At 34.1% G+C, this 22,924-nt stretch overlaps 1 protein-coding gene across 6 annotated transcripts in view; it reads left to right on the top strand.

Annotated features, from left to right (window-relative positions):
• ANKS1B (ankyrin repeat and sterile alpha motif domain containing 1B) overlaps positions 1-22,924 on the top strand; it is a 409,682-nt gene that overhangs the window by 108,752 nt on the left and 278,006 nt on the right. For all 6 annotated transcript variants that reach the window (XM_015627528.3, XM_015627530.3, XM_015627525.3 and 3 more), the window contains one exon: positions 7,142-7,307. In XM_015627528.3, coding sequence (XP_015483014.1) covers positions 7,142-7,307 — 166 coding nt within the window. The remainder of the gene's footprint in view (positions 1-7,141; positions 7,308-22,924) is intronic.

Below are 22,924 nucleotides of genomic sequence, written 5' to 3'. Positions count from 1 at the left end.
AATAAAAGTATGATTCACAACAAAGTTTTTTCATGTTGATAATACAGCTCTCTGTAACTTTAGTATTTTGGAAAACATTTTCTTGTTCTTTTTATTTTACTGTGGGAGCATATGCAGGAGAGATTTCTTCTAAGACAGTCTTAGTTCATGCTCTTGCAATTATAACTTTTATACTGAACATAGTTAAATTTTTGTTTCTTCAGTGTCAGAAACTTTTAAACATGGAAGATTGTCTTTCCTGAAATAGAAAATATTCGTCTCTTCTATCAAATCAATTGTATATAGTATCAATTAATTTGTTTCTATTGTGCAAATTTTTCAGAGTATTTACTTGACTTCAGAACAAGGTGCATGGGCAGATATAGAATATTTTCAAAAAAGCCTTAGGTTGTTTATAATAGATAATGGATTAACACATTTTGGTGATTTACTTAAGTGAATTCAGTTCTTCTCTCCCCTTCACAGCAGCACATGCATTTTTCATTTAGTGGCACAGTTGTTGATAGAAATTAAGCTATAAAATGTGAGAAATGTGAGGCTGCTTAACAAAGAGTAGTGTGTTAATTCTTTTCTACATTTGCTGTCAAATAGTGACTTCAGTGTAATGTTTCTCAATATCTAACATTTTCCATGGTTTCTGCCCTTATAATGTGAGGAATTAGTCTTCAGTTTGCTGCTTCAATTGGACCTGTGTGTGCATGTTTAAAACCAAGGCATTAGAGCATAAGCATCTTGCAGTATTGTTCCTTGATACTTGCAGTATTGTTTCCTTGGAGCTTAGGTTTCAGCTCATTTTTTATTTTTTTTTTTTTTAATAAAATAGCCTTTATTTTAAAGAGGTGTTTCCCCATGGCTTGAAATTCAAACAAGACATGATTTTTTTTAACATCTTTCATGAAAACAATGGGAAAAAAGGGAGGATATTTAAACTGGAAATTCCTTTCTAGTCTATAATTGTATTTTTTTCAGCTAAACTAAGAATCATTTATTATAACAGTTATTATATTATCCTACATTGCCACACACAACCATAAACATTTGCATAAACCAGATTATGTACACTTTTAGTATATTCTTTGTCACAGTGAGTTATTTATTAGAGGAAGCATCTGCTCTTTTTAATGGCCTGAGTGTTGAATGCATGGGAAAGCATGTAACATGACTACAACAATCTAGCTTTATTTGAAATGCTGAATATCTGCCAGTTAGAATTATGAAAACACTGCATAAAATATAGTGACATGTTTCTGCTGCTGAGGTTAGCGCTGCATTCATTATGCTCACAATTTACCCGTGTCTTCACACATTTATAGTTTAGGCTATATTAGTGAGTTTTGTGTTTTAAGGCATTGTAGGAACCTTTAGCTTTATGGGATTTATGTCTGTAGAGTTTTAATATGAACTTTTAAATTTGAAAAATGGATATATGAAAGTATGCATCAGAAAAAGAGAAAATAAGCCTATATTTGGGGTGTTATATAAATAATGCTCATTTTTTTTTATACGTAAAGTTTGAAAAAGCAAATCTAAATTTTGAATGGTTTCTGAAAAACTAAACATCATATTTACATTTCTAACTGAATAAATAGGACAACAACTCTAGCATGCTTTTTAAAATTTATGTCTTTCTCAACTCTGTGGAAGGCTTACTGAAACTTAAAAAGGCTGCTTCAGGTGCTGAAGGGAAATAATTATTTCAGTTAACTCTGTACATGTACTATTACTGCAACAGCAAACCTGCAATTTCACATGTTTGGTGAAAACGCAAAAGATCATACGCTTTTAAAATCCATGCTAGAAATACTTTGTGCAGACCAGAGTAGATCCTCCAGTGTCATTACCCTTAAATGAGATTATTGGTGATTTTCCAGATTCTATAATATATCATGAAACTTACTATATGTTCTATGACAAATTACACATTCAAGTGTTTCTAGCTGTCATAACAACGAACATTTATGATAGTTTGACTCGTGAAAAATTATTTTAATTGTATGATACTATGAAACTTTGGTTAAATTATTAGTAATAGATAAATGCATTTTTACTAGCCGTATATATTACAATATAGTAATACTCCTGGTATCTTTGACTGGAAAGACAGTCAAAATAAATATTTCATCATCTACTTGGGGTTTTTGGTTATTGTGACATAGGAAATACTTTTAGTTGTTTTTGCTTAGTACATTATTGTGGCAGACTTGTGCAACGCCGTTCAGGTTCAAGCATTTCCCTTTCCACTTTGCTGCATGTCAGAAAACTGTTCTAATTATCTTTAGTCACTGCTCAGAACTTCTTTCTTGCTTGTATTCTTGATTCCTCTCAGCAACCTTCAGTTATTTATCATTTCAGTGTGAAGTCCAACAAGGTTATACATCAGTCTGTTTACAAAAGTCAAGAAATATGTTTGATACAAATACACTCAGACTAGATGCAAGGAAAATGCTTTTTTTTTTGCAATGAGGATGCTGAAACACTGGAGTAGTTTGCCCAGGAAGGAGGTAGATGCCCCATCCCCTGAAACATTCAAGGTCAGGAGCTCTGAGCAACCTGATCTAGTTTAAGATACCTCTCCCCACAGCAAGGGGTTGACCTTTAAAGGTACCTTCCAACCCAAACCATTCCATAGTTCTATCATTCTATGACATAAATGGGATAAATGCAATGTTCATTGCTCACTCTCAGGATGATCAGGAGCTTTGGGTTGGTGGAGCATATATGATCAATAACTCCAGATTTTCATCAATGGAGTATCATAGTACCCTTCTAAGGAACATCTGGGCAGAACTGGGCATACTGTGATGGAACGGCAGCCACCTGGATTCTGGATTCTGTTCCTCTGGCCTTCAGCAGGCCAGGGGAGACATCACAATACCCTAGTGGATCTCAAGGGGTATGTCAGAATGTAATAGCTGTTCTTCACTATCTATATAAATGAAAAAGATATTTCTAAAGGTGGCAGATATATTGCATTCTTCCTTTCTATGTTTCCAAGATTATTTCTACTTTGAGAGTCATGTGTGACCCCTGTGTGTTGTCCCATGGTCCAGGGAAGTAATAAAGCTTCGAATGACCTGATTTTTATAGGAAAGGATATTGACAGATTAAGTACAAATTCTATCTTCTTGTCAGAATGTCAGTTCAGATTAGGTGCCTTCTGAGCCTCTATCATTCTATTCATAGCTCATACGAACACAAATTTGCATATGCTGCTTATTATCTCAGCCCGTAAGCATATGTCATTCAGTTTGATTCTGAAAAGGAGGGCAAGACTATACAGAAAGAAGCAAAAGAAGCTAGAAACCTGGCAAAAATGTGGAAAAAAGGTCTAACTCAACATCATGTTATTCTTTCTAATATTATTTCTTTCTAATGTTATTCTAAGATTTACTCATGTTATACCACATTGTTTCACAATTGTGTATAACCCTTTGCAATGGCCAAAAGTAGGTATTTTAGGAACATTTCCATTTCCACTGATTAACAATCTCTTACCCCTGTTCAGGTTTCAAACAGCATATTATAGCTATTATAGCTTCAGATGTGTGCTCAGAAGAGACCCAGCTGACTGCAGGCCTATGAACAAGGGCCACAGTGTTTCCCTGGCATGTGCTCTGCAACCTCAGTATCACATTACTCTTTCTTTCTACAAGACAAAAAAATCTAATTTACATTTAACAGTATAGGTGACTGTTCTCAAGTGATTTCCCACTAAAATTATTCACTCACTCTCAATATTGTTTTGTTTCTTTTTTTTTAATTTCTATTGAGTATGTATTTTTTTTCTTTCCACAAAGAATGCTTCTTTTAATGTACTACCAGACCAACACATTATTGTTATGAAGTTATGATTTCAAATAAGGACAAATTCTGTCTTGATGGTCTGGTCAGTTATATGCCTCATGTTCAGCAATTTGGAATGGTTAATAGAAATTTGATATTGAATAACCTCTATTTTTAAAACAAAAATTACATTTTGATTTCAGGACTAAAGATAAAGGAAAAGTATTTTAGGAGGTTTTATTATGCCGTTGATAGTAACTTGGACATGTAGAATTACTGTAGTTACTTGTTATTGCAGTTGGTCAAGAGCTTTCAATCTTAGAAAAAAACAAAATCACATGGCTTCATGCTGATACTTACAGACAATCTTACAACATCTGCTAACACTTAAGTTGAAGTTGGTGAATTACTTTAAATCTTAGAAATTTCTAGAAATGCTCAGTACCAGCAATATGCAGAACATTTTACAGCAACCAGAAGACTATACAATGCTTCTCTCAAGCAATGAGAATTTTTCTTTTTTCTTTTTGCTACATATGTACTTTTTAACAAGGTTTATCATCTTCACTTAGTGGTTGATAGAATTCAAGGCTTTCTAAAGTATTAACAATTCTTTTTAGGCTCTAACTCATTTAACTTCTGCTGGACATACTATTATTATATTTTATTTATTAGAGAGATATTTAGGAAGAATTTAATTTTCAGTAGTTTACATTCAAACCATTTTCTGAGTAGCCCCATCATTTTTATTTATTCTTCTCTGACATTTATATTCATGCAATGTTAATTACAGAATGTTGAATAACAGTCATAAAATCAAATTGAATGTTAAGAGCAATTAGGAAAGGAGTAGAATACAGAAAAAGGAACATCATTATGTCAGTATGACTACTTGGTGAACCCTCATCTTGAATGAGGAATTCTGAGAAAATGTGATTCCTGTCACATCATTAAAGGCTGAGAGGATGAAGGGTCAAAATCCCAGAACAGCTGGGTGAGTAGGTTAGTATTTCTCATTCCCTAAAGGAGAGGACATGGGAAGTGCATATGTCTGTGAAATCACAAGGAGAGGATAAGAACAGCCCTTTATTGCCATCTAAAGTATAAAACAGCCACGTCAAACTTGGTGAGATAGCTAAAAACTAAATGGGGGGCATGTGAACTATGAAAGGTGACATGTGCTCTAAAGGCAGCTTGAGAAGGTAATTCTAAAAAGTTGGATTGGTAGATGTGTGAAACAAAGTGAGCACCTTTGGACTATGGAGTGTGAGACCCACAAAGTGTTGCAGAAGGAAAAGCAGATATCACATGCTTGACCTGATCTCATGTTGGTTTTGCTGTTCTCTAGGTCAGCACTGTTGGTTGCTTTACAGACAGAATACTGGGTGACACAAAGGATGATCCAATCTTTATTGTAATGTTTTGTGTAAAAATTGTTAATGTTTTTTAAATGTATCTGAATTCAGGCACTGAACAGAATTTAACTTTGGTGTTTTGTGACAATTTTAAGGCTGCAGTATTTCTTCATGTGCTTCTCTAGGCAGATTTACTATAATTAGGTTTTTGGCATTCTGACTTAAATGCATGTTTCTAGAAGAGTACAAGGATTAAATTGAAGTCTCCTGTTTTAGTCATTGCTTTTGTAAATAAATTTTTGCCTCTGCCTTTTTACAGCAGGCTTAAATGGATGGGTAGAATATTTTTTTCAAGGTTGGAAGGATTCCTTCTGCTGTCCTGCAGTTGCACTTCAGCTGCTTTGATGCATCTGCATAATTTTCTATTAATGACATTTAAGGAATGAAATGGCTGAAGTTAATAAAGTTACTTTTGGAGCTACAGAAGACCTACTTGGAAAATAATCCTTATTATGTCCACTACCTGAAACTAGTTATTATTAGTTTATATCTGTGAGATTACTGAGAGGTCATAGTCTGACTGGATAGAAACTGTAAAAGGAGAATCAGGTAGGGATGCAATCACATTCCTCTTTTAGATATATTTTTTGAATGCTGACCACCAATTTTGTATTGTTTGCTAGTACATACTATTTTTTTTAAAATTACAAATGCACCATATTATTCTTTTTATTTTATTTGCATGATTTTTTTTTTCCTCTGATCACTGTTCCCACTGTTCATTTTCAAGTTCTTTGTTACTTTAACCTGGGATTTAAATCTGTCTCTACTAAAGTCATGAAAAATTTTGAAGTAAGCTGCTCTTGGTGCCGTTGTAACCCTATCCTTCAAGAGGCCTTGAATTATTGCCAAACTATGAACTCTCATAAAGATCAAATGAGCACAATGACCTGGGAAAAAAAAAGTACAACAAAAAAAAACCTGAACAGTTGAGTCATGTAATTATTTCCTAACAGTATAAATCATTTATCTGAAAAGGTGCTGTTACCTACAGCCATAGCTTCCCTTAGGTAATACCAGTTCTTGGTGAAGAAATTGTTATTCCACATTTTGTTTTAGACATTGCATTCTTCAATCATTTTCTGAGTAGGGCTATGATAATATCTAACTGTCAGGGTGCTTTCTTGCCCTTTGCCTTTTATTATATCATATGTGATTTATGTTTGATGCTTGACTTTCAGAGACATCATATGTCCAGTGTAAGAAAGATGTGGAAATGCGTCTTTGCCCATGCAATCGCTTTCTGCTGGGATTAAAATAAAATATAAATCTCTATAAAGGCGAAACACTGCTGAAACTGGATATTATCTTCTTATTCATGTTCAAAACTAGAAACAGGCTGCTTGATTGGATTACTGTCCTAGCAAAACTTCTAATTCCTTTTTTCCCCTCCCTCAACATTTGCTAATCAGTGGAATTTGCTGTATGTATCACTGTTATGGGACCTTTTGTCATTATTTTGCTCAAATGTAGAGTGGTAATTCATCTTCATTCACAGCCAGGGATCCTGCCATCCATATGTAGAAGGCATATTTTTAGTTTTCTTAGATGTAATATAAACATTTTGTAAAACCATCCTTGAAGAGAACGTAATTGTAGTGGTTAATGTAATTGTTGCTGTCATGAGATACAATTAAAGAAGAAAATGAGACATCCCCTGAATTACAACCTAGCAAAACAGGTGTGGTGAAAGCAGTAATCCAGTTTTCATTAAATACAAGTTTGGTGAATCAAGTTCTTCTGTAAACTGAACAAGAACAGTATTATACAAAAATTTAAAGAAATAAGAAGTGTATTCTGGTCTGTTGCAGTTTGGATTTAAGCAGAATGTGCTATTTAATTTCCTGAATTCAAAACCCTGCTAGCCAGAGTTACTGAGCCTGGTTCTTTTACTGTGTCATCTGAGAACTATCTCTCTTACCTACTTAATTTTTGCATTTCAGGAATCTTATTCAAAGAAGAGAGGTTATGCATTGGAAGCAATACCCTCTGTACCTCTGGATGCAGTTCCTTCAGAAAATAACAGCAGTCTTTGTGATTCGATAGACATAGCAGTCACCAAAAAGCCTTGTTCTCTAGAGATAGCAAGAGTTCCTTCCTCAAGACCAGGTAAATCAAATAATCCTTTACACAGTCATTGGTGTGTTAATCTATAGAATATATAGGTTTCTATTTTCAAGCATGCAGTACTCCATTTATCACAGTATGATTTTAGTTAGGTATATACATTAGCTTCCATAAGTTCTTCACATCAGAATAAAGATTAATAGCAAAATGTTGTAGAAATTAAAACAAAGCAGATGTTTATATACTTTCCTAGATAAATACAAGGTTGTGAAAAGCCAGATTTTCAGTTTCTTGTAGACGAGCCTTTTGCAGTAATACTTTAACCAACCTGTTTCTTTTTTTCAAAGTACTGCTTAGCAACAACATCATGGAACTACTTCAAAATTCAAAGTAATCTGCATTTTCATTTGATGTGAAAGAATATCTGATCCATTTTTAAAAATTAAATAGTGAATGAGAATTAAGAGAAATATTAAATGACAGTTTGATAGTCTGCTGTTTGTGTTATATATAGGTTTGAACAACAGCGAGTTAAAATAGTTAAAAACTGATAGAATTATGCTAAATCAGATATTATCTGTAAGTATGATATTATCTGTAAGAATTCTGTTTATGTTCTCCAAAATGATATGATCTCTTCCATTACCCTTGTTTGAACTCTTCATTAGTCACCACCTGGTACAGGAATTTCAGAATATAGTCATTTTGCTCTAAGTAATTGGACTGAGTCTGCTTTGACAAATGACAGTTCTCAGCAGCAGAGACCTATTTGAAACAGGCAATTGACTTTCTGACCTGTGAGATCTTGATTAGGAGTCATGATTTGGGTAATAGGCGAGGATGACAGATGGCTGTTGACTAACATGGTGTTACTGGTCTGGTTTGTGTAAGGGGAAGAACCTTCTTGATTTCACAGCTGAACTAATACTGAAAGAGTGCCAGAGCTATATCAGGCATAGTATATGAGGGCCAGATAGCAAGATACAGCTTTAGAGTTTGCAAGGTAAGGTGGAGTGGATTGTAATTCCAAACTTTCTATGAAATTTGGGCTAAGGAAGACTTGGTGGAACCTGCATTATAAGCAGCAGTCTAAAAGGTGGTTATAAAGATAGCATCTTTATGGCATAGCTGCACAGAATGGGGTAGAATCTGACTTGAACTTCAGCATGACTCTGATGATTTTGGCTCTGATAATCTAAAATAAGTTAGTCTGTGCAGGACAATATTGTGGGTTGTTTTTCAGTAGAGGAAGAAAATAACAAATCATCTTTGCTTTTCACACTTCTACTCGCATAAACATATGTATTGCAGTGGAAAGACTGCCATACATATATCCAGTAAATCATAAGGGGGAGTTAATTACCTGCCTCCTTAGTAATGGGGCTCAACAACATAGCTTCCCATTGTAATTAGTATTTTTTTAAAAAGATGGAGTTTTCACTAGTTAAAATACCAGGCTTTGGAATTGCGCTGTCCACTGAACACAAGCATTTTTCTGAGGTGTAATGAGTCCATTAAGATCGGTGTGAAACACAGATCCTATAAAGGACATTTCTATGTCTTAATCTGGAAGTATGTTTTGTGTAAAGTTTAAAACAGTGTAGATCAGAGGCTTAGAGTATAACCACGGAAGGTGTAGGACATTCATGAGGGCATTCATGATATTTAGAAGATCTAACAAGATCAGTAAGTTGACAATACAAATGTACTGTAATTACTTCTCTCTTAGTTTTCTATATACCACTATGATATTTTCCCCTTGGCATTTTATTGGGAAGAACATTTTCCTGTATAGAAAAATGTGGTTTCATTTTAAGCTATAAATGTAGAAGTTATTTAACTGGCCTGGCTTGAAAGCCATATCTGGAATCATGTTGGCTCTTTCCTTATACTACAAATGGACCAAACGAAATAAATCATGTCACTCTCACTTATAAGGTATTTAAGTCTAGGCATAATTGTATGTGAAGTCACCCTGCCACTTAGATCATATAGATTTATTGCTTGAATAAGTTATATATGATAATTTATTTGAAAGAAATATCTAATTTTGCATGCTTTTTTTCCTGAATTTCCCTCAGTTTTTGTGTCACTGAGACATGCCAACTTCGGGAATACTGTTTCAAATTTCTTTATTATGTGATATGTAGGGCTGTGGGGAGAAAAAACAGACTGCTCTGTAGTTCTGAAATTTATTGTTGAACTGGTAAGGAATCTCAGAGGATGAGATCTCATGCAAAAAATGATAAGGGCTTGTTAGTTTTCAGGGAGAAAAACTGAATAGAAAGCAAATAAAAGTAGTCATAAAGATGGTTACCTCTACTTCTGAAATCCTATGTTGTGTGAGTTTTATGTCTGTTTGCAAGAAATGAGGTTTTTATAGGAAGAGGAATAGTTGCATTTATTGGTTTATGCTCTCAATTTCAGCAGTTGCTTCAAATTAGGATAGACTTAAGAGTAAAAAAGACTTCTTGTGTGTCTCAGTCCAAGTTAAACTGTTCTTTGTTCCTGTGATAGATTGATAGGACAAGTTTGGCAGAGTGTATAAGCATCTCTCAGCGCTTCTACCTTTAAACTAATAGTTAAGACATGATAGAAATAATGTGAAATATTACAGCCTTTGAGACCATTTTATTCCACTAAGTAAAATATAAATTTGGGGGTAAAATTTCATTGATCCATCTCATAAAATGAATATAAAAGAATGGATTCATTAAACAGTCTGACTGATTATTCTGTTGGATATTGTCCTGTTAAATATTGTACTGTTCTATTCCAGGACAATATCCTTATTCCTTAAACTTTAATATCTACCTAAAGTAGATATTTCTGCTACTCATTTTAATTTTTACACTTCTATTTAAAAAAGAATTCACGTGACATGTTTAATCTTGAGCAGTAGTCATGAAATTTTATGAGTTCATAAGCCATGCATTGGTATTGTCCTTTTGCTTTTAGGAGTGTAATGAAATATTGTGAACTAAAGCAACAAATCCTCTCAGAAATGTATAAATGAAGTTCAAAAGACATTTATTTAGTTAGTGAGGTTTTGGTCACTTATATGGAGTCCAGAATACTGATTTAGGTGCACCACCAGGCTGCTTTTGGGACTCTGATGTTAAAGACCCTTATAGACTTGTACTCTTAGCAGCTTAGACCTTCTGTACCACAGTCCATCCTTGCGCCTCATAGTGTCATTATTTTATTTAGGAGAAATAATTGAATTAAATCTGAGCTACTTTACAGAATAAATGCTATTTTTTTTTCAGTTGTAGTTACATACATGTTCCTACCCAGTAGGAAGATTATATCTCTTTAAGTCTGCTTTTATCATTTCTACTGCAGAAATGATAAATGAAATTCTACCTATGAATTCCACACCAGGTGGAAGTTTACATGTTACATTTTCAATAATAGTGAGTGATGGCGAATAGTATTCTAACTATTTTTAGGTCTCCCTGAGTATCATCAGGAATTAGAGAGGACTTTTCAAGCTCTGTTTCTGTTTGTTATTCCCAAACAAACTTGTGGAAGAAAGAAGCAACCACCCTCCTTTTGAAATTTGATTTATCTATGCAGATTAACAAAGGTTTTAATAAAGCATCTCAATGACAAGAGATTTTTCTATGTAAACTGCATGAGAATCACCATTAGATAAGAGAATTCTAGTTCAAATATCTATTGTGTTTCGTTATATTACTTCACTGTGGCTGCAGGTCAGGGATGCCTTAGTGAGCCATCTTCAACTCTGAAAACAGGTGAGCTGTGGCAAAGCAGAACTCAGGGTTGGCTGCACAATCCAGCTGAGAAATAAGGCAAATAGTACGGGGCTTCACTTACGCTGACCTCTCAATTCCCAAGCCAGCAATTCCCAAGCCAGTAATTTTGAAGACAGCTCTTGTACAGCTACTCTACCCAGTTATATCAAAGATATGGATTCTATCAGGGAATAAAAATTGTCCTTAGATATGTGATGTGTTGCCAATAGCCTATAGCAGTCAGGCAAGCATAAGGCAAGGAGCTGAAACATAAAGTGATAGCAGCTATTCTGCTCCTACTCCCAGATAAGTGTACTTTGAAGCAATCTTGCTGTTGTCAGTCAGGATGTTTTTGTTATCTAAAAAAATTACTTTGATTTGTGCTTAAATGTCAGTGACTCGTAAGAAGGACCAGGCAGTTAATAAATCTGTAATTATTCATACCTTCTACTTAGAGCCTTATAATCACAACAGGGAAATTAATACAAAAATAGTTGACATTGAATTAATACAATATGTCAAACTGTCCCCAAGCTGGTCAATTCTTTGCACTATTAGGGTTTTTCTTTTGCTTTCTCAGCCTGGCATCCCTCTCCTGTCATTACGATGAAACTGAACCTGAAAAACTAGTCAGTGTGTCAGATCACCTCAGCTGTATAACACTGTGTCAGCAGTCTCACACAGATATCTAGGAGACTATTCTCCAGAAACCTGAATTGAAAAATAGCCTAGCTGTGATAACATTTTTATCAGCATTAAAATATGTATTTTACTTAGTTTCCAAAATCATCTAATACTTGGCTTGGTAAGTAAAGAAGATGATCTATTTGTCAGATCATCAGTTTCTGTTAGACTTCAGTAATCCTGAATATTTACCCACCTCAGTTTACCAGACTGAGACTAAGATCCCAAATACATATTTTCTAACTTGATGATTTTATACCTTCACTTTTGTGTAGTTATTTTCTAGCTATAAGCAAAGCAGTGAAAAGTAGCCACAAGAAGGAACCATCACACTGCCAGATATAAAAAAATGTCTGGATGAATAGAAATTCAAGAATGTAGCTTTAGTCATCAATGCTTCATCACCTTGAAACTCTAATTGATCTGAAGGGTCACACACAAACCTTTCTGAAAGCCACTCACACGAATTGCTTCAAGCAGAAGGACTGCTAATAGAGCTGTATTTCATATAAGTATGCTTTTTAAACCAGAGATAGCAGGATATAGTGCACTTAAACACATGACCCACCGTCTAACTCCCCCACATTAAATGCTTTCAAGAAATAGTATTTAATGATCAAGAAAAATCATCTTAGTTGTGTAAAGGGAAGAATATAATAAAGGAGGCAGTGTAACAGCTGGTCTAGAAACAGCTGAAAATACTTTATGAAATTTAGCCTAATTTCACACAAATGTTTCTGAAACAACTGACTGTCCATGAAGGCTTTTGATATTCTGGTGCATATTCAAAATCATTACTACCTACCTGCCATCAGTGCTGAATTTTCTAAGCAGCAGGGATGTGAATGGGGAGCCTTGGAATGCTTGTCAGGGCCATTAAAACTTACTAGTGCTTCAGGACCTGACTTGACATCACAGTGCTTGAGCAACACTCAGGCACATGATGTGAGTCTTGGGGCTGTCCTGTGCAGGGCCAGGAGATGGATTTTGATGGTTTTGTGGACCTCTTCCAAAAATTATCGGAGTAGTCCGTGATTCTGTGATGATATATGAGTACTAATCACATGTCCCTTATTGTTTTGTCTATTGCTCAAGGGGACATTATCTCCAAAGAGTTTAATTGGTCTGTAAGTTGAGTGAGAAGTGAAGAGCCACTCAGAGGTTGTCATTACAGAACACAGGCATAGGTGTGTATTGTAACATGAGCCCTGCATCCCTTTGGTGGAGTTGGTTCACTGACAAAAGAGGGTTGTGTTTCCATAACAACCTAATAGCTGAACAATTCTTAGGCAGCAAGCATTTGTTAACTAAAGTTTCTGAGTTCTCAGGATGTTTTGCACAATATAATCCCCCTTCACATTTAGCACAGAAAGGGTATCATAGGCCATCGAGAGAATGAGCAAGAGTCTCACAGTGCCCTGAGATGATGGCGATACACCCCTTAAAGGGAGAAAAGTTAGGTTCTAGCCTTTGTGTAGCTCCTTTCAAGATCCTCAAAATATCTGGGTTTTGTGCCTGTTACTCTTCATAGAAGTCAGTATTAGAATCACTAATTTCTGTGCTAGTGATTAAGAGGCTTCTTATTTCCAACTTCAGTGTATTCATGGCCAACTCCAGTCAAGACAGAGATATCCTAACATTCTGTCTTGGAATAAGTTGGAGCTCTTCAACAAAGTTTCAGAAAAAAAATCTGGGTTATAATATTTATACCAACTGAAGTGGTTGAACTGGAGAACAGATATCTTTTTCCAATTAAATGTTATATTTAGTCTAAATGAAAATAGTTTGATTTTGCTGTTTATGTTCTTTTTAGTAAAATTTACTTCAAAGTAAAAATTGAGAAGTATCAAATTTTTTCAGCTGATTTTTTTAGACAATAACTTAGTAATAGTGAAATTTAGTGTCAAGACCTAAATATTTTTCTTTCTCTCCTATTCTTTTCTCTTCCTTTAGCCTTTGTTTGAGCCAAATGGAGATAATTTGGTACAGAATGGATCAATTTACTTGTTTTAACAGGTTAATTTACAGTGTTGTAAGGCTCACATTCAGAGTTTCAAGATACACATCTTTGCCGGAACACTTTACCAGAAACCAAAGTACCCTTCTCCTGACTTTCAGTGATGACACATTTTGTATTTGTCATTCCAACTGCCACAGGATATAGTGCACACTTATCAGAAGCTATTTTGTCTAATACATTGATATATGTTTACAGCTAATATTTTTAATTTCATGTGACATTTTAATGAAAATCAAGAGAGAAAGAGATGGAAGAGTAAAATATACAATAACTCTTCTATCTTGCATTTTGCTGGGTTTTTTCTTCAGTACAGCTAGTACTTTTTTAAACACCCTTCAAAACCAGAAAATATTCCCAAAATTTATGCCTAGAGTATTTGCTGCTGTAGCTGTTTCTATTACAGAAATTACAATTTTATAATTTCTTTTAATTTTTAAAGTATTTTCTGGAATTTTATAGTTTCTTTTATTTTCTCAAAGTACAAATCCCCAAAATATGAGAACCCTAGGGGTTTTGTCTCATCATAACGTTATTTTCATACCAATTTTTTGTATGATAGTATTTAATTAGGATGCTTTCTACTGACATTTTAGAATACTGTATCTCCTACAGGAGCACAGTTCACCCATGGTCCTCTGCTGGTCACTGTTTTGTAGACAGGTGATGTATATCACCTGGTCTTGATGAGCAGGTCTTGAAGTGATCTGAGTCTCAGAGGCTGACATGTATTCCTAACATCCTTGATGTTAACAAATGTTTTGCCAATGATTTCAGTTTGGTTAGATTTTCACTGTATAAATTATCTTCCAAAAGGTTTTTCATTAAAATTATGAATTAGTCAATTAAGGATCAATATGGGACTGGGAAAATTGTCTCTTGCATTATGAAATGAAAAATGAGGTACTATCTGGGAAATATTCTCACATATTTCCCTTTTGATTTTGTCTGAAATCAGGAGAAGATGCCTCTTAAATTATCTGCTACACTGTTGTAGTTAGAAGTGGCTGTAGATGTGGTGGTGAGGTGTGTAACCCTGATTTCTGCCCTGTTAATTACCTCCTTCTAACCACATTGGGACAACATGTTAAAGCTGTGGCCCACTCTAGCTATATTTGGGTAGTATTCAGGAGGTGAGTGAGACAGTCTGAAAGTTCTTTCCACAGTGAAGTTTGTTCCTAGGTTGTCCAGGTATGGCAGGTTTCTCGTATTACCCAAGAAATAAGCTCTGGTGGTCTGTATTCACTTTATGTACATAGATACTGTCCCATGTTCTTTCCTGACATGTCTGTAGCCTGCTGTCAGTAGATACACCCACAGTCCACGTATTCCCTCCCTAATGTTTAAAGAAGAAAACATATCCATGCTTTATTGTTTCAATTTCCTTTACAATGTGGGAATCAGGATTTTTTGTTAACAGTTAGAAAGGGAGAGGAAAAAAATTGACTTGTGCAAAATAAGCACCATTTTCATTAGGATTTTATTCTAATTATAAATGTATTAACAGAGCAAATAAAGAGATGAGGGAAAATAAATGATAAAAAGTTTCAGTAAGAGTTCATCCACTGGCTTTCCCTACTAAGCAGTCCTGGGCAGCATGAGATATAACCATAGGTTCCTCTAACAGAGGTGTTCCCTTAGTTATTCTATTTTAAACAGGGAAATTTTGTATTTGGACAAACCTCTATTAGCATAAAATTCTCAAATTAATAGCTAGAAAATTGAAATCCTCCAATTTTGTGATCACATGAGTGGTAGACTCTAACCCCAAAGAACTATTTTAAAAATTAATTATTTGCTGTATTGGAAATAAAAAAAGTTCTATGGGTTTTTTTGGTTGGTTTAGGTTTTTTTTTGTTTTTTTTTCTTTCACTTAACTTGACTTTTGACAAAATTAGAATTTTTCCTGCAGGGCTAAAATAAAACTTCAGTGTCACAAACTGAGAAGTAGACAGTGGAACAGACAGAAGTATTCAGTTATTGCTGTTTCTAGAGTGCTTTCTTGGCTGACTCTTGCCCATTTAACTGGCAGCTTTCAGAATCCTGACAAAGGAATGAGGTTTTATGTAGGCTTTTTGACACTCCTTTTACCCATAATGGATTTGCAGGATAAAGATGGTTAAACTGTTACCTTTTTCCATTTGGGTAGTGGTCTCTTCTCATGCACATGTATATGGAACAATTTAATATTAAAAAAAATTTAATTTCCTCCACTGCAAACACAGACCATTTGAATAAAATTTTTTAGTCCAAATGTACTTGTAGTATTTACCTCTATTCAACAAACTTAACATTTTATCTTAAAACCACAGGTTAAATAGTAAGATCCAGTTTTTCTGAAGCAATTCTAATTTGCATGACTTATGTCCCTTCCATTTATTATTAATGGTGATCCATATCAGCGATTCCATTATTCCTGATCTCAGGCTGAAAGCCTATAATGACCAAGGTTACCCCATTAGCTTCCTTTTAGTCTTCCTAAATCTTATCAATATGCCAGGTGCTATTAGGAAACAGCACCATTTATTGAGATGAATTCTTGTCACTTCTTTTTTGAATTCTTGGATACAAATTAGATATGTTGATTAAAACTTTGTAGCTTTAGTAACTCTCATTTAACATTCCTTCTGAATATTTTCGTGTGAATTTCTGTTTGACATATAGGGAAAATATTTTCCATCACTCAGTTTGTAATAATATTGCCCCGCCACATTTCTAGGGTAATGTGTCATAATTTTGTTTGTTCCATTGTCCATTTCCCCCACATTTTTATGACCTTGATGCAGCAGAGGTCTTGTGAAGAAACAGCATTATAATCATAAAGGCTTCCTCAGAATGCATGTGCTGAATTGAGGTTGCACAAGTCGTGTCAATTCTTACATACTGCAGCTCTAATGTACTTTCCTTTAAAACCTTATCATCCCTCTAAAAGGTTTTTAGTATATAATTAGGATAATTGCTCCTCATCATATGCTCCCCTGGATAGCATCTCTGATAATATCCTGAAGAATGAAAGGTTATTCTTAAAAATACACTGTCATATTTGAAGTTAAAGCACATGGGGATGGCTGATACCATGGGATCAGTTCATTATCAGAATATGTGCATGTCTCCACCCATCCACTATGTTCCAGTAAATCTGTTTGCATTAAAGTAATTTCTTTTTTTGAAGGATTAGCTTCCATTTTCGCTACAAACTGGGAGAAAAACCTTCTGCCTGATATGTGTTAAAATTTTTTTGATGTTTCATTGGGTTTTATTATTATTCATTAAAATGCAGTTGAAAAAAATTAGCCCTCACAGGAGTTTTTGTCAATTTTTTGCAAATGAGTGCTCATCAAAGTGTGCGCATTCTGACCAACGCTCAGTTTCATCCATCCTGGTGTGATTACTGTCTAGAATGATCTCATTATACACTTGACTGCATGCTGTCAGACAAAAACCCTTTTTCAAATCAAAACAATGATTCAAAGGAACATAATTATTTTTGGCTGTTTTGCATTTTAAAGCCCACATGAAAATATTATTTAGCAGGATTTGAGTTTTTCTTTGTTAAATGACTGTTGCAACCTCCTTTGTAGTACTTTTGAGTTAGGACTGGAATATATATAGACCACATAGAACATATTCCATTCTAGTAAGTAATACTACACCTCAGAGCACTGATAGGATTGTTTGATAATTGAGCAGATGTAAATGATAGTGCCTTTTGTAAGTGGCAGTAAGTTAATAGATAAATGGGAAATAATACTTTTGTAAAATTCTCCAAATTGCTAATAGTAGGAGTAATAGTAAAACTTCATCTGACTTGATTTGTTTACAGTTTACATGCATCTGGTACATTCTAGAGGAATATAAGCTTGAAACTGGTATAGCACTGCACAGAGATCTTAATAGGCATTTAGTAATATTATCTCCTGATGCATTTTCTGCAAACCTTACACTGAATTTTCTACAAAGCTTTTTGGTTTGACTCTTACTCCATTTTAGAAGCTGAGAAGAACTAGTTGTCTTCAGCTCATACTTTTTATCCTGTTATATTAAAGACTGCATATTGTTCTATTTTTCATTAAGATGAAATTGAGTCTCATAGCTTGAGAGATCCAGTGCTCAGGAGCTAGTGCTTTACTTATGTCTATAATGCAATACAGTTCAAGCACTGTAAAAAAAGCTAAAGTTGCTTTCAGAAACACTGGAAATGCAATATAGATACATGTTGAATCACACAAAGAACTCCCTGTCTTTTGTGGAAGATTAATTTCTCCACTCTTTGATCTCTCAATTTCATATGATAAAGCTGCTCAGCTCTGAATGTTTAATTGTTAGACATGGCAATATACATATCTTAGGGTGCTCTAGACATTGTCAGCACCACCAGTGCTCTTGATCTCTCCTGCTCCTGCTTCTTGTGTAGTTTTGCCAGCTTTTTTAATATTTTTGTATTGAAGGTGGCAAGTTTAACACAATTTATTAGGGAATGGTTTGTGACTTGCTGTAGATGGTGAGTAGATGTGTAGCACAGTTTTGTTATGTGGTTACCTTTGATTTAGCTATTAGATTTGATGACTTGGGAAGTCCCTTGTATTTCTAAGTCCCATATAAGAGATGTGGAAGATCAAGCTGAGAACCCTAAGTATCAGACTATAATATGAGTGACTATATCTGTATCACAGAATATAAGAATTCTGTTCATTGCTGGGTACATCCTGTGTGCACCCCAGCTCCAAGCCAGACACCCCATGCAGTAACTCTTCTCTTTACTTACCACCAAACAAACTAAAAGTTTTTCTGGTTCTTCTGACTGGCAGCCTTTAGGAGGATTTATTTTGGTGACTGACTGTGTCAAAATTGGAATATAATTTTATCATCTATCATACAATCCACTGAATAACCACACCAATAATTTTATTTCAGCATTGGCCTGAATCAGATCTGAAATATTAGATTTTATTATTTTTTAAAAAATACTCCTATTTCTACTGTCTTTACTTTTCCAGTAAAAAACAACTTAAATGTTGTAGTTTTGTGAAAATAATTAAGAGATTGTATTTAATACTTTAATACATTTAACTGTGTTGCACTGGGAACTCTTTTAAATGAAAATTATATGTATTATGCCTTTTTAATAAATTTCTCTATTAACTTTGGTACATTTGGAAAGCACACATCTTGGCATAGCTTGCTAAACTTTGTTCAAGTCAAAATATTTGTGAAAATATTAAGCAATTTCAAAAATAAACCAATTTTGTACATAATGAACAGATTTATTTGCTTTATTCAGTGTAATAAATGATTAAAAAATAGAAAAACATTTCTAGTGAAGGTAATCAGTGTTGCAGTTTTAAAAAATTCCTCCTGTTCTATTTGAAGCTAAATGAAAACCACTCATTTGCTTCCATTTTCTCCACTTCTGTCTCCCTTTCTCATCTGCTAGTCCTGATGGCAACATATAGCTTGCTGCCAAAAAATTTTTATTCTCTTACTTTACAGAGACTTGATTTTTGTTCTTTTTATACCATTTTCTTTGTATGCCACCTCAAAGGAAAACTTGAAGTGTGCAAGAGATTTAGGATTTCGCTATTTATCCAAATAGGGTGGGAAAGGGTTTCTATTGCCAATCCACAAACATATAGATGCAGCAAATATTTAATAGCATCTAATTGCAGAATAATTTGCTGCTGCAACAGGATATCAAATTAGTCTTTACCTTTCTTTTTCCTGATATGTATTAAAATACCTCAATTTTGGAAGAACCCATATGAAAGAATATTTCCATACCCAGCTGCTTTATTGTATCAGAAAACAGAAAGTCTTCAAAAAGACAATTTCAAATTTTGTGGCTCCAGAGCAGGATGTATTCTTTCTGTAATACAGTGTATCATTGTATGTATTGTTCTGGGTGATGACATTAAAACCAGCTGTTAGTAGGAATATTCTTTCCAGTCTAGCTCCAGCTGCAGCTCACCCCATGACATTTTTCTTTCAGAAATCCTTCTCTCCATGATGGAAGATATATAATAAATATGCATATATTTATTTATTATTTATTATTTATTATTATTTATTATGCATATGCATAATAAATCGTGCAGCACAATTAAAACCATTTTCTTACCCCTAGGACTGGGAATGACACTAAATTTGTATCCATTTCCATTTTACCTCTATTTGTGTCTTACATTATGGTGAAAAGGTAGGAGAACTTTCTGTGAATACTGTGTAAGTAAATTTTGAAAAAAACAAAACTTTCTTCTAATCAATTATGTGATTTGTCCTTCAGAGTTTTTTTCAGCCAACCTGATTTAACTGTACAAAAAGAACAATTTGCCATTGATCAGTTTAGCGAAAATGTGGTCTAACGGAATAGCGGCATTTGCAGAAGGAAGTTGTTAGTGCTTAGGGGTTCAACCAGTAAGAGTGGTATGATTTGTGTGGGTCTTTTAGTTAAATTCTTATGTGTATTCCAGCATGATTTAATTGTGATTCTTTATTATATTTTAAGAATTTTAACTTAAAGAAACTTGAAAAATTTCGAGCCATGTTTTTCTCCATAAAACTTGGCAAACCCCCCACAATTTTATTTAATTATAATCCCTCTTTTTTTCTGCTGAACTGTGCTGGAATACTCCTTCTTGTCTAAATATAATGATTTTGCTCCATATCAAATAAATGGGCCAAAGCTGCATGGTCTAAACATTGAGATTTATTCATTTGCTGTCAATAGCAAATACAAATAGCATACCTCTTCAGTATATACAAAGGTTCGTGCTAACTTTATAATTCTTTTATTTAGTTAAATGCAGCCCTCAAAAATTCTGGGACTCTGTCCAAACTAGATATCTGTTGTCTCTATAATCAATGTAGTAGGTTGTATTAGTGGGGAAACATAATGGGAAGAATTTTAAGAAATTTACAGAGCTAGCATATGGATTATAGAGAACCTAAAACCAAAATAAGAGAAACCTGTGACAGTAGCAAAATGAAATATGCTGAAGTGTTCAGAAGATTCTAAACGCTCAGAGAAGTTATGTAAATCCTGGTTTATCAGTCAGAAGGTAAGATTAATAAAGTCTAAATATATTACACTTTTATAATATATAATTTCATCTGAATTGTGGGAGATAGGAAATAAATTAATGCAGGAATATTAGTAAAAAGGATAGAATTTTGGTATTTTTCAGATGAAAATTATATGTACAAATTAAATATATAAAATATGTCAGATATGTTTTGGCAGATTAATTATAAAATGGAAAATTTGGAAATTAAAAAATGCAATCAAGTTTTTTGGGGGTTTTGAGTTATTAGAAACTTTAATGCTGTATTGCCTAAAATTAGCTGTGAATGGTTGAAAACTGGATTGTGTTATTTCAAAATTATCCACAGTATTTCCTTTATCTTTCTCAAGTAATTTGGACACTATCAGAGCAATATATTGGTCTATATAACTGGTCCACTCTGGTACAGATGCTTTGGTATCACTTTCAAATTAAACACTGAAGCCCATAAAGATTCCCTTAATTCTGACTGTGTATTAGTAGTGTATTCTATCTGCTGGACAAGTTCTTTATGCTTAATGGATATAACTGGTACACTGGATACAATATATATTAACAAGATACTTCTTTCACTGTAAATATGTATTAAAGGTAAATTTTCAGGGTGAGAGTGAGCTTTCTACATCTCTCTGAAGCTGCTTGGGAATTTAGGTACTTTAAATAAAAATAACTGGACTCTGAAACATCTTAAAACATAATTTCTGTCTCTTTGATTTTAAAATTTTTTGGTTAGCACTTTGACTTCAGTGCTGTGATAAAGAGCTTTATTAATTAATTGATACTTAGAAGAACTGAAGCTCATGAAAATATAGTTGTTTCCATTAATTGATTTTCACTGCATCTGTAGATAGTTGTATATTGGGAGGTTTATTGTCAAGACTGCTTAAATTATTTATTAACTGAGATTCATCCCTGGGGTGTATGGCTATCATTGACATTATTTAAATTATTTGTGAGCACTTAATCTCACAACCTTTTGTGGTTTATTTTCTGAAATATCTTGACAACGTAGCCTAGTTCAGTAATTATCCATTGCCTTTGTAATAGTATTTTTTTTTTCTGCACAGCACACTTTTTTATTTTCTTTGCTTTAAATGAGAAGCCTTATGAAATACTAAGACATGCATATGATCATATTCAGTGACATCTCACTGATAAGTTGAATTTAAAAATAAGCACAGAAATTATTTATATTTTTCTTAAAAGACTAAGAGGCATCCCAGTTTTTAGCTAATGGCTAAGGTAACCAAAAATATTTTAGCACCTGTAATTATACCCTATGCTTTTCTCTGAACTCCCAGAAATATGGTGCCTATATGTTGAGACAGTGCAAACAGAGAAATCTATGAAGCATCGGTCATAGACAAGTGCAATCATTTCACTACAAACCTTTTAGGTGTGGAAAAGCCAACGAAAAAGCCATTACACACATACACACAAAAAAGGTAGATGGCAACTGTGTAGTATGGTTGCTGAATGCTCAATTAGACATCAGCAGCTTGCAGAGGCAGTCTCAAAAGGTTACTCAGGAAATGGTGGAAATCACCCATCATCTCTCATTAGTATTTAATGAGAGATGTTTTTCCAGACAGTTGCCTGGTACTACAAGGGTTATGCAAGCTTGAAGCAGTTCCAAAGTCTATTTGTGCAGGTGGGTGATTAGAGGGAATAAAAACTTGATAATAGTCATACCCAACTCTCTTGGATGATGCAGAAACAACTAAACAGACCCCCTGCTGCCACTGGAATGCACTTCACTGGTAATTAATTCCAAATACAATCCTGAAATAGCTGCCACATCCAAGACTGGGCCAGTTATAGCTTCGAGTGCTTTCAACAAGACAGTTGCAGATATATATTTACAATTCTACTCAGAACAATGGTTATTCAAGTTTAAGTGTGTGGGAACCAAGCAAATTCAAAAGAGCAAATTCAAACAGTTGAGTCCAACCGTTATCCCTATGCATCCAGTGTAGCTACCTACTGATTTTGTTACTCACTGTTCCATCTGTTCTTTTGAAATGTCTCTGGTAATGTTTGTTCCTCGAATTCTGAAATACATGATTGTCCTTATCTGTATTTTATAGATTTATTCCATATTGAATAGTCATGTAGGAGAGAAGATTTGCTCTGGGGATTTAG

This window comes from Parus major, chromosome 1A, assembly GCF_001522545.3.
Source record: "Parus major isolate Abel chromosome 1A, Parus_major1.1, whole genome shotgun sequence".
Taxonomy (NCBI): Eukaryota; Metazoa; Chordata; class Aves; order Passeriformes; family Paridae; genus Parus; species Parus major.
This window is presented reverse-complemented; position numbering and strand designations above follow the sequence as displayed.